This window comes from Gracilinanus agilis, chromosome 1 (assembly GCF_016433145.1).
Source record: "Gracilinanus agilis isolate LMUSP501 chromosome 1, AgileGrace, whole genome shotgun sequence".
In the NCBI taxonomy this organism is placed as follows: domain Eukaryota; kingdom Metazoa; phylum Chordata; class Mammalia; order Didelphimorphia; family Didelphidae; genus Gracilinanus; species Gracilinanus agilis.
In genome coordinates this window covers 770,037,964-770,050,215 of record NC_058130.1, presented here as the reverse complement: position 1 = coordinate 770,050,215, position 12,252 = coordinate 770,037,964, and the positions used below count along the sequence as shown (strand labels likewise).

The following is a 12,252-nucleotide window of genomic DNA, read 5'->3' as shown; positions in this document are numbered from 1 at the left end:
GTGTCCCTCGCGCCTTCCGGCTTCTCCCCAGACAAGGACGCTTCAGGACCTGCGCCTCCGACCGCCTGGCAAGGTAAGGTTGCTCACAGTCAGTGGGGCAGCGAGCCCAGGCCCTTCCCAGTCCTCGGACGCCTGTCTCAGCATCAGCCGCCACCACCGGTTGTTGGTGTCCAAGCTGGGACAGCTCCTACATCGCTCCATCCCAGACAGACACTAATCCGTGAGGCTCCGCCTCCAATCTCGGCCAATCGGCGCTTCAGACCTGAGGGACCCTTTGTCGATTGGCTATCATTGAACCCAATAGAAGTGTGGATAGTATATCACGTGATCCGACCACCGCCCTTACTGGGCATCCGGAACCAATCGGAAATGCGTTTCAGGGACGGATCCGCCCTCGGCCGAGAGGCATTGGCCAATTAGACAGCGAGAACATGGGGTGGTGTGGGTGGTGGGGTGACCGCGGAGGGGTTGTACGGGATCCGGGCAGGGTCAAGCTACGGGTACAACGCGATGGCTCTGTGGAGTAGGGTCAGCTGGATGGACCTGGGCCTAGGCCTCGGCCGCCTGGTCAGCGCTCGGGGGCTGCGGTGTTCCCGCCGGCAAAGCCGCGGATCCCAGCAAGGTGAAAGCGCTGAAAGGTGAGTGCTGGAGCCCAAGTCTCAGGGTACTTCCCACCCAGCAGACCCGGGCGTGACGGACCCTGCCTGGGCATCGTTTTAGTAACGCCGCCCCCTCTGACGTCAGCGCGGCGGCGACATAACCTTGTTCAGCCGTGACCATGGCAACATCCTGCCGGCTTTTTGCGCCATTTACGTCCTCCTCATTCTCCAACTGCCACAGTAGGACACGTCCTGGGATGGGGCGCCCAGGGCCCCTGGCGCCAGTCCTGCCCCACCACCACTTAACTCTGCGCCATGCGCTTGCTGCCCACTTCTCCCTGAGCAAGCAGCCAGTAAGGTATTTATTAAGCACCTACTGTGTACCAGCTGTTGGGACTTGCTTCCAGAAAAGGAAATTCCCTCCCCCAGCTGCAAGGCCTGCCTCCTCCGCAGTTTGTCATCTAAGAGACCATTACTTAAGTGACTTGAACTCATATCTTCTTAGCAGCCAACTCTTGTGTATTCTGGCCACACCGATGCTCATTAGTACTGTTGGTACCAAGACGAAAAATGAACAGGTTCCTGCCTCAGGAAGCAGGAGGCGGGCAGGGGGGATGGTAATAGTAGCTACAGTGTGGGGCCTGCCTCAGACATTTACAGATTCTGTGGCTCTGGGCAAATCACTTAACCTCTGTCTGCCTCAGTTTTCTCATCTGTAAAATGGGGATAATAATAGCTCCTCTTACCTGAATTATTGTAGCAGTCAAATATTAAACACCTGCTGGGCGCCATGCACTGTGCTAAGCACTGGGGACACAAAAAGAGGCAAAAGACAGTTACTTCCCTCAAAGGGCTTACAGTCTAATGGGAAAGACAACATGCAAACAAATATATGCAAAGCAAGGTAATATGTGCAGGACAAATAGGAAATAATTAGCAGAGGAAAGACAGCCATTCAGTAAACATTAAATGCCTATTATGTACCAGGCACTGTGCTAAGCGCTGAGGATACAAAAAAGAGGCTAATGTGCCTAACCCTAACATAGGGTAGCTGGGTGTGGCTCTGTGGATAGAGAACCAGACCTAGGGATGAGAGTTCAGATGTGACTTCAAATACTTCCTAGCTGTGTGACCCTGGGCAAGTCACTTAAGCCCCATTGCTTAGCCCTTACTGCCTTTCTGCCTTGAAACCAATACACAGTATTAATTCTGCCACAGAAAGTCAGGGTTAACATTTGTTGTTGTTTTAAAGATAGTTGCTGCCCTCAGGAAGCTTACAGTCTAATAGAAGGAGACAACATGCTAATAAATAGAAACAAAGCAAGCTATATACAGGATAAATAGGAAATAATAAAGACACTGAAATTAATTGGGATTAGGGAAGGGTTTCTATAGAACCTGTAGTGAGATTTTAGTCTGGACTTGGAGGAGACCAAGGAAGTCAGTAGTATGAGGAGAGGAGGGAGAGCATTCCAGGCACTGGGGATAATCAATGCCCAGAGCTAAGCAATGGAGGGTCTTGTTCATGGAACAGCCAGGAGGCAGGTGTCACTGCCAAGAGTATGTTTCAGAGAGTAGGAAAAGAAGGAAGGAACTGGGTGATGAGGCTTCAAGTACCAAACAGAAGATTTTGTGTTTGACCCTGAAAGTGACAAAAAGTTAACAGAATCAGGGTGGCATGGTCAGACTTTCACTTTGGGGAGATAATTTCATATCAGAGTAGGGAGAAACTTGAGACAGGCATCTCCCCTAGCAGGTACTGCAGTGGTCCAGGTGTGAGGGGATGAGGGCCTGCACCAGGGTAGGGGTGGTCAGAGGGGAGGAGGGAGCAAATTCAAGAGATGCTGCAAAGGTGACATCAACAGGCTTGGCTATGGGAAGTAAGAGACAGTGAGGAATCCAGGATGCCTCCTAGGTTGGGAGCCTGAGAGATTAGGAAGATGATGGTGCCCTCGACCATAGGAGGGAAGGTGGGAGTTGGGGGAGGGTTTAGAGGGAATGACAATGTTTTAGACGTATCGAGATGTCTTCTGGACATCTGGTCCAAAATGTCTGAAAGGCAGATGGAAATGCAAGATTGGAGCTCAGCAGAGAGACTGGGCTAGGAAAGGGAGATTTAAGAATCATTGGCATAGAAGATGGTAATTAAGACCATGGCAGCTACTAAGATCATTTATTGAAGTAGTATAGAAGGAAAGAAGAAGAGGGCATATGTAGTCTTTCACAAACCTTCAAGTGCTATATAAATGTTAGTTATTATATTCTTCTAGAGAATAAAACATATGTATATAAAGTATATATACATATATATGGGGGGGTATAAATATAAGGTATAGTGTATATATGCAAGGTTTAGTGTGGGTGGAGAGGTGTAAATACAAGTTGTTTGGTGGGGCATTAGCAGCTGAGAGACCAATAAAGGCTTCCCTTAGAAGAGAAGCTGGAAAAATATGAGACACAGTTTGTGGACAAAGGCATGGAGGTGGGAAATGAATCAAGTTAGTCTAGTGTGACTGGAATGGGGAAGGGAAGGAAAAGGGAGTATCTTATATCATAAGCATGGAAGGGTAGGCTGGAGCCTGATTATGAAATTTTTATTTCTTTAAATGCCAGAAGGGTTTGAGATTTATCCTAGAGATAATAGAGTTTCTGGACCTTTCTTTGAGCAGAATCTTTAAGAATGATTGATTCTGGGGCATCAAGGTGGCTCATTATATTGAGAATCAGGCCTGAAGATGGGTGATTTGGGGTTCAAATTTGGCCTGGGACACATCCTAGCTGTGTGACCCCTGGGCAAGTCACTTAACCCCCATTGCCTAGTCCTTGCCATTCTTCTGCCTTGGAATCAATACACAGTATTTCTAAGATGGAAAGTGAGGATTTAAAAAAAATTTTTTTTTAATGATTGATTCCAGGGTAGTTTGGCTCAGTGGATTTTGAGTCAGATCCAGAGACATAAGGTCCTGGGTTCAAATTTGACCTCAGACACTTCCTAGCTTTGTGATCCTGGGTGAGTCACTTACCCCCATTGCCTAGCCCTTACCACTTGTCTGCCTTGGAACCAATACTGTATTGATTCTAAGACAGAAGAGTAGATTGAAAAGGAGAGAAGTTTGGAGCAAGGGAACCAAACAGAAGGCTATCACAATAGTCCAAGAAACAGTACTGACCTAGCGGAGCATGATGGATTTCTTCCATCCAGTCCAACTCCCTTGGGTTTCAAAGGGGGGAACTAAATCCCAGAGAACAGAGTAAGTGGTTTACCCTGAGTCAGCCAGTAGCAGAGCTGGATTTGAACTCTGGTTTTGGGTGCTTTGACCTCTCTGAGCTAGAAACCTTTTGGTCCCATCCACAGCTTGGTGAGAGCAGCCTCCAGGACTTCCTAGACAAATCCAGTCTTTGCAGAGCTTCAGGATTGGAGACCGAGCACCTTCTGAAGCCTCTGGCTTCCCTTCTTAGACGTCAAGTTCTTCTGCCTCTGGTCACCTCCCTCCTGATCTAATCCTCAGAGCTGCCCTTTGAGCCCTTCACTTCCTGCCTAAGCCTTGTCTTCTCCAGACTAACTCTGCCTCTTCAGAGGCTGGATTCGGGGTAAAACCCGGCTCTGCCACTTCTTACCCATATGACTTCCCCCATCCCACCCCCAGGCCTCAGTTTTTTCATCTTTAAAAGGAGGGGATTGTACCAGATGACCTTTCAGGGCCCTCCCACCCTCAATCATTGATCACCTGAATCCACTCCTGAGGCAGGTGGATCCCTTGCCTACTAGGATACCATCTAGGCCAAACTTAGAACAACCAGTATGTGATGTTGCCAGACCAGATAGACTAAGGTGACTCCACCCAGACTTGTGGTGCTAACCCTGCCCTAGCCCAAGGCTGTGCTAGTTGTGTAACCCCAAAGTCAGAGTCATATTCCTGGGCCACAGTTTTCCTGGCTGTAAAATGAGAGAATTAGATAAGATCTGAGGTCCGTCCCGTCAGCTTTACATCCATGATTCTTTGGTGTGACCTAATATCTGGCACAACCACCAAGAGCAGGCTACCTCTCCCCATCAGCTCAGATCTCTTGCCATCCAGCTTTGCTGCAATCCCACCTCAGTTGGCCAACCTCCTTGCATTTCAACCTGGAATTTATCTTCCACCCCTTATTTTCACTCTCCCCACAATCAGTATATGAGGATCACAGACTGAAGGCTGGAGCAGTCCTCCAAGGCCCCCAACCCCTTCATTTAACTGTGAGGGAAATGAGACCCAGACAGGTAAAGAGACTTGCCCACACAAGTGCTCTCTTCTACAGGAGGATTCTCCTGGTCCCTCCCTCCCTCCGACCCTTCCTGCCAAGAGCCTTCCTCTAAAGCAGGGGTTCCCAAACTTTTTTGGCCTACCGCCCCCTTTCCAGAAAAAATATTACTTAGCCCCCTGGAAATTAATTTTTAAAAAATTTTAATAGCAATTAATAGGAAAGATAAATGTACCTGTGGCCATCACCCGTCTCCCTGGATCGCTGCAGCACCCACTGGGGGCAGTAGTGCCCACTTTGGGAATCACTGCTCCAAAGTGACCTTCCAGCTGTTCTGTTTGTAGCTTTGTGTGCCCCCAGTTCATATACATGTTGTCTCCCCCAGTAGAATGGAACTTCCTCGAGGAGAGGAGCTATTGGCATTTTTAGTGCCTGGCTTATAGAGTGTGTTTTAGAACTCTTTGATAATTGATTATGATTACTTAACAGGGACAGAAACAGTTTTTGGTTTCCTAAGAAAAGCTGAGATCATTATTACTCTGGTTCAAGAAAACAGGTTTTTTCAGGGAAATTGGAGAATCAGAAGACTCATGTTTGTTCCCTACCTGCCCCTGCCTTCCTTTGTGAGTCCTTGGATAAATCGCTTTCTCTTGGAGACCTTGGTTTCCCCATCTGTAAAATGAAGAAGTCAGACAAAGACACCCTTGGAGTGCCTTTCCAGCACTAATGTTCCATGATTCTGTGAAGTATGACTTTGACAAAGTCAAACAGAGTTTGGTGGGTTTGTTTTTTTGGTTTTTTCACAAACATTAAAATGTATGTGTTCTCCTGACTCTTTCATAAAATTCAGAATCCAGACATTTTTCCCACTGGTGCAGCTGCCAGGCAAAACGTGCCCAGACTCCTCTTGGAATTGCCATCAGAGCCAAATTACTAGCTCTGCAGGAAACATAATAAGATTGTACCTATAAGGTCTCTCTTCCTTTTGGACCCAAAACAGGATTTTCCAGCTCAGACATTCACTCTCTTTAGTACTAATGACTTGGGTTCTTTTTGAAAATCAGATCCACTTTCAAAGGGAAAAAAAATCTCCGACATCCCTGAAAATATTCCAGAAAAAAAGAATCCTGCAGGGTTTTGGAATTGGAACCTGGATTTTACTAACCCATGTCACCTTGGAACAAACCTTACTTCCCACTCTCTGGGCCTCAGTGTCTGGACTTGTAAAGAAAGGGTTTGGATTAGATCTTCTCTAAAGCCCCTTCTAACTCTGCGTCCCCTGAGCCAGCTCTGCCAGGATCAGATGCCCTGGCTTCTTCCAGGAGCCCAGCCTTTGGGAAAGTTGCCCTTTCCTTCTCCACAAAGCCCTGTTGGCCAAATAAAGGTAACCAAGCCCAGGCCCAATTCAGCTCAGCCAGCATTTTTAAAGCCCCCACTGTGTGTCAGGTCCTATTTCCTTAGTTGGGTCACCCAGGACCTACTGAGAAGCTGCTTTTGGAGGCAGGGGAAGGGAGGGTATATCATGGGCACAGAGGATGACTGCAAAGGCAGGAAGGTTGAAAGGAAATAGCAAAAGGCCAGAGCGATTGACCACCAAGGCTGAGCCAGGGGCCTAATGTACGACAAAGATGGGCTGGGGCCTGGATGTGGAGGGCTTTAAAAGCACAAGCATTTCTTAAGCACCTACTCTGCGCCAGGTGCTGGGCATACAAATAACAATGAATGATGCAGACCCCACTCACCAGGAAGTGACATTTCATCAGGGGACACACAAGGACATATTTAAGTCTATCTAGAATAAATAGGGGGAAAGGAGCAAATAAATACAGAATAGCTCTATACAAGGCACTGGGGGCAGGGCACTAGCCACTGGGGCAGTCACAAAGACATCACGTTGAAGGGCTGCTCCCTGAAGGAAGGGAGGAACTCTGACCCAGAACTGAGGAGGCATGCCGAGGCCTGGTGGATGCCCAGTGAATAAGGGACAGATGGTGCCGTGTGGCTGAATCCCAGACTGTGAGAGGTGGAATTGTGACCATTGAGGCTGGAGAGGTTGGTTGGAGCTGGGCTGTGAAGGGCTTGAGAATAAGGGTAGTTTTTTATTCAAGAGGCAAATGGGAAACTCCTGGGAAGGAGCCCAGGTCAGGGGCTGCCATAATCATCCAGGCAAGGGGTGAAAAGGATCTGAACCAAGAGACAATTGTTCGTGGGTATCCCAGAGCGAGAGGTGGCAGTGTTTGTTGTGGGATGCAGGAGAGGAGAGACGGTTGAAGCTGTCCCAGCTGGGCCTTAAGGCTTGGCCAAAGTTCACAGCGATGTCTTAATGGGGCATTGGCCAATGTTCTCTCCTCCAGCGCAGGGCCCACTTCTGATTGCCCCGGGGTCCTCTCTGGGATGGAATTGTTCTGTCCACAGCAACAGGAACAAAGCTCAGAGGCAGTCCTGGAGGCACTGCATGCCTGGGTGGTGGGCAGGGCAGACACAAACTTGCCTCAGCGGGGCCAGCAAATACCATAAAATGTTGAGGAATAACCCAAATAGAACCCATAGCAATTGTTGTGAGGAGGCCACTTTAAGAGAGGGTTGCTGAGACACACCTGAACAGTGGGCCAGCCCCACGGGGTTAGCGTGGGGCCTTTCAAGCTTCCTATCGGAGAGGGGTCCCACTTATGTAGACAATGTTTGTCACGAAGGCCTGGGCCCAGGACATTCTAGTCACATCCGTGACTTGGCACCTCTTGTTTTTTCACTGACCTCATATTTGGAGAAGAAAGACTATTTAGACAGGTAGGACTACAGGGGCCCAACGGTAGACGCTTTCCCCAACTTCTGTTGCCGTCCATAGTAGCAGCTCTCATTTACACTCCAGTGGTACACTTCCTGCCTATCCATCCTGAACCACTCTTGTCCACCTAACTCCCAGCAGATGGCCCAGGGGCCTTCCTCAGTTTTCCTTGATGGCATCTTGAGGGAAGATGCCAGAGGAGTACACAACTTCCCCTCTGACCAGCCCTTTCTGGTGCCCACATCCCTTCGCCTCTTCACCTCTTCCTAAGGCTGGTCTAGGCTTTGTTATTCTCTATCCTGGTAAAGGGACCTCCAACAGCTCGTATGAGATCCCCCATGTCCGCCTCCAGGTTGTCTTCTGGCCTCTATTCCTCATATCCATCTAAGTTCCTGGAGGGCAGGGCCTGTGTCTGCCTTATCTTCCAGGGTCCCCGGTGCCTAGCAAAGGGCCTCCTTGCACATAATCAGTGCCAAGTAGGTTACTAACATTTCCTAACATTTATTTCTCCTCAGGCCACAATCTTCATCAGAGACATCAAAGATACCCAAGATTTACACCAAAACGGGAGACAAAGGTAAGTGGGAGGGACACAGCAACAGGGAAGACATCATAATAAGCCACAGCCGGGCCTTTCTGTCTTATTTCCATCAGTACTTTTGGGTTTTTCAAGTCTTCTGTTTCTGGATAGATTCCCCTTTCCCTACCAGCTGAGCCTTCCCTTGTAACAAAGAATGTTTAAATGGAGGATAAAGGTCAATTGGCAAAACCCGGGAGCACGCTGACCACAGATGGTGAGTCAGGATTCCTCGTCCATCCTCCTTCACCTCTGCAAAGAGGGGAGGCTGAGTCATCTCTGGGACACGCTCAGTCATGATGGTTTGGGTCTTGCCCCTCCACAGTCAAACGATGTGTATATTATATTCTGGGTCCTGCCCAGTTCTATCTGCATCCCTTCAGATCCACCTTTCCCTTCTTGTCTCTGGGCCTTGCAGTCATCCTTGTTGCAACACAGTAAGACAGCATTCCGTTCATGCACCACAGGTGTGGGCACATCAGTCAGGAGGCAATGGAATAGATGCAGGCCCGACTTAGAGCCGAAGGAACAGAGTATGAATTCTGGCCATTTTAGAAGGGTTCCCTGAACCCCTTTAGACCTGTTTCCTCATCCTTGAGGATCAAAGTGTACTGTTAGCCTCCCAGTCAAAGGACCTTAGAAAGGCATCACCTCCACACTGATGTCCTTCTTTGGTTGAGGCTCACAGCCATGACTGCTGAACTGTCTCATGCCCCATAGATTAGAAAAAAGGGTGAGGTCAGGTATTTTTTCATGTTTACATGATTCATTTTTTCTCCCTCCTCTCTTCCCTTGCCCCTCTCAGAACTGACAAACAATCCTACTGGGTTATACATGTATTATCACTTGATACCTATTTTCATATTATTCATTTTCGTAATAGAGTCATCTTTTAAAAGCAAAACCCCAAATCATACAAATGATAAATCATATGCTTTTCTTCTGCATTTCTGCTCCCACAGTTCTTTCTCTAGATGTGGATAGCGTTCTTTCTCATAAGTCACTTGGGATTGTCCTGGGTCACTGCATTGCTGTTAGTAGCAAAGTTGATCACATTTAATCATTCCACAGTGTTTCAGTTAACTATATACAATGTTCTCTTGGTTCTGCTCTTTACACTCCGCATCAGTTCATATAAGCAGTTCATCATTCCTTACAGCACAATAGTATTCCATCACCCTCATATGCCACAATTTGTTCAGCCATTCCCCAATTGAAGGGTACCCCCTCATTTTCCAATGTTTTGCACCCCCTTTCTTTGTGGGGCTGCTTTTATCAGCTAACATTCAGGACTTGGTTGTTTTGTTCAACTTTGCTCTTGTAACAAAGCGTGGTTTTAACTTGTCTGGGTTATAGGCAAGTTAAGGATGAGTTGCAAAGTGGTTAGGGCACTAGAATGGCACCCAGGAAGGTTTGAGTTTAAGTCCAGCCTCAGACACTTCCTAGCTTTGGGACCCTGAGTAGATGTCAACCCTCTTGACCTTAGTTTCCTTCTCTGTAAAATGGGAAGAATAATAACATCGATATCCCATGATTGTTGTGAGGATCAAGTGAAAATATTTATAAAGCACTTTGCAAACCTCAGTGCTCTATAGATACTGACTGTTATTATTGATCTGATCTAGATCATTTTTCTTCTTACTCCCTGGATTGTACATCTAGATCTGTCTCAGAGTTGGCCTACCTTAAGAGTTTCACAAAGGTCTCTCCTTTCTGATGTCTTTTTTCTTTCTCTGGAAAAGGCAGAAATGAAACCAGATTTCTAAGGCCCCTCCCAGCCCTGACAGCCCCTGTTCTAAGCCCCCTCCCCAGTTCTGATGTTCCCTCTCCATTGCTCTTAAAGCTACCTTCATACTTTGAATAACATCAGTGCAGGTGCTTTTCAGAGTCTGAAGAACTATTACAGACAAAAAGTGTTTTGGGGAACAACCCTTGCAGAGAAACCTCCAGGGTACCCTCCTGTGACCCAGGGGTTAACTGAGCAAACTGCTGATTTCTGGTATCTTTTCCCCATAGGCTTTTCAAGCACTTTCACTGGGGAAAGAAGACTTAAAAATGACCAAGTGTTTGATGCCTTGGGGACTACTGATGAATTAAGTTCAGCTATCGGGTGAGTAGGATGTGATTGGGATCCAAGTTTCCTTTGCCTTTGGAACTTCTGAAGCCAGTGACTTTAGTCATTGTGAGGCCCCTTAGGGGGTCTTAAAATTGAGCTTGCTGGATCATGCTGGGTGGGCCCAGAGCAGTGGAGAGATCCACCAAGCCTTTGTTCTAAGTGGTGATTTTTTTTCCCCTCTGTCCCCTTTAGGTTCGCCATAGAACTCATCACAGAAAAGGGCCATACGTTTGTGGATGAACTTGAGCAAGTGAGTAATACCATCCCCCTTCCCAAACGTCGAATGACCAGTGGCAGAAGGCGCACTTCTCAGGGTTGTTTGAGTGGATGTAGACATGCAGGTGTGGGCGGCCTTCCTCCTCCCCTCAACTTGGAAAGCATTTGGTGTTGCATTCTCCCAAAAGGCACTATGAGACGCATTGAGCTGCCCTATATTCTGAGTTATGTCATCCTGGGTTTTTTGGTATGAAAAATCAGGTTTGACCTCTACAAGTTAAATCTTGTCTTGTTTCCTGCGCTCTCTGAAGTGCGGTCTCCAGTCCCTGTTGCCACTTAAACCACAATTCATTTGTATGTTAGTGACCGGCCAGGGGGAAGAAGCTTTTGTTGGTGGTATTCCCAGCATATAGAAATCAATTCCATTTGGAGTTCCATAGAAGGGGGATCTTTTTGCAGTCAATCTGCTACAGTCAGAGTTGATTCTATAGTGCTACACCTGACTTCCCCTTTAGGCTTAATTCGGGGACTGTTCCCTTGTATCAAGGGCTCTGGCTGCTCAAAAAATATGATGGGCTGCTGCCTGATCCCAGCAAAAAAGAGATATTAGCTTATGGTTTCAAATATATATGCCTTTTATCATATAAAGAAGAAAATCCTTCCATCCTTTTTTTTTTTAAGTGTTTTTGAAAATCACCAAATGCTATGTTTTAGCAAAGCCATTCTCTTCGACAAATGATATAATTCTGTAGTCTTGCCTTTTTTCTCCTGTTTAAAAGATTTACTATATTGAGTAATTGTCCCCCACACATTCCAATTATAAATCATACTTGGTCATAATCAATGTCATTTTTGTTTTCAGTTCTGTTCTATTCCTGAGGATTATTAGCTGTATAATGTTAGGCCAGTCTCTTAATTTCCCCTGGACTCAGTAGTGTGAGAGATTTCATTTGGATGATCTCAAAAGCCCCTTTCATCTTTACATCTGTTATCCTATTTTAAATGGTGTGCCAGTATTCATTAATGTTGTCAATTCATTGAAATAAGAAATGAATCAAATGAATAATCAGTTAGTGTCTTGGCCTACAGTTTTCTTTCTCAGCCTTATTTTTACCTGGTTTAGGTAGGGATCCAAACCATACTTGCTTCCTTGGAGGAACTGAATAACCTACCATCTTTCTCTCTTTTGTAGGATCAGTCCATTTAGAAAAGAAATTGCTTTTCCTTTAAACATTTTTTTTTACTTACACATCTATGTGGATTTAGTCCTTTCGTGCAAATATTTAATGGCCTATCTGATTTCTTTAAGCCTGTTCTATTTAGATTAGATTCTCTGCTTATTAATTCTGATATTGCATATACTTTGGGGAGAAAACAGTCATTTCTTTTAAATTCTTAGATTATTAGCATGGATCTGTATATAGTCATTTTTTTAAATTTGCCTTTATTGTTATGTTGCTTTCCTCATTTCTAATTTGGACTTATTCTTTCTTTTTTTTTTATCTTTGTTTATAAGTGTTGCTGACCTTTTAAAAAACAGCCCTAGGTTTTTTCTTTATCATTTCAATTTTTTATTTTCACTCATTAATCTTGGCTTTTGTTTTGGTTATAAGTACAGACTCAACTCACTAGGTTTTTTCCTTCCTTCCTTCCTTCCTTCCTTCCTTCCTTCCTTCCTTCCTTCCTTCCTTCCTTCCTCTCTCTCTCTTTCTCTCTC

The 12,252-nt window shown here is 46.1% G+C and overlaps 1 protein-coding gene across 1 annotated transcript in view; it reads left to right on the top strand.

Moving 5' to 3' along the window:
* The first annotated feature begins 468 nt into the window (after positions 1-468).
* Positions 469-12,252, top strand: part of MMAB (metabolism of cobalamin associated B) — a 16,869-nt gene continuing 5,085 nt past the window's right edge. Inside the window, exons 1-4 of the mRNA XM_044658853.1 lie at positions 469-638; positions 8,142-8,203; positions 10,220-10,313; positions 10,512-10,569. Coding sequence (XP_044514788.1) covers positions 511-638; positions 8,142-8,203; positions 10,220-10,313; positions 10,512-10,569 — 342 coding nt within the window. The 5' untranslated portion in view covers positions 469-510. The remainder of the gene's footprint in view (positions 639-8,141; positions 8,204-10,219; positions 10,314-10,511; positions 10,570-12,252) is intronic.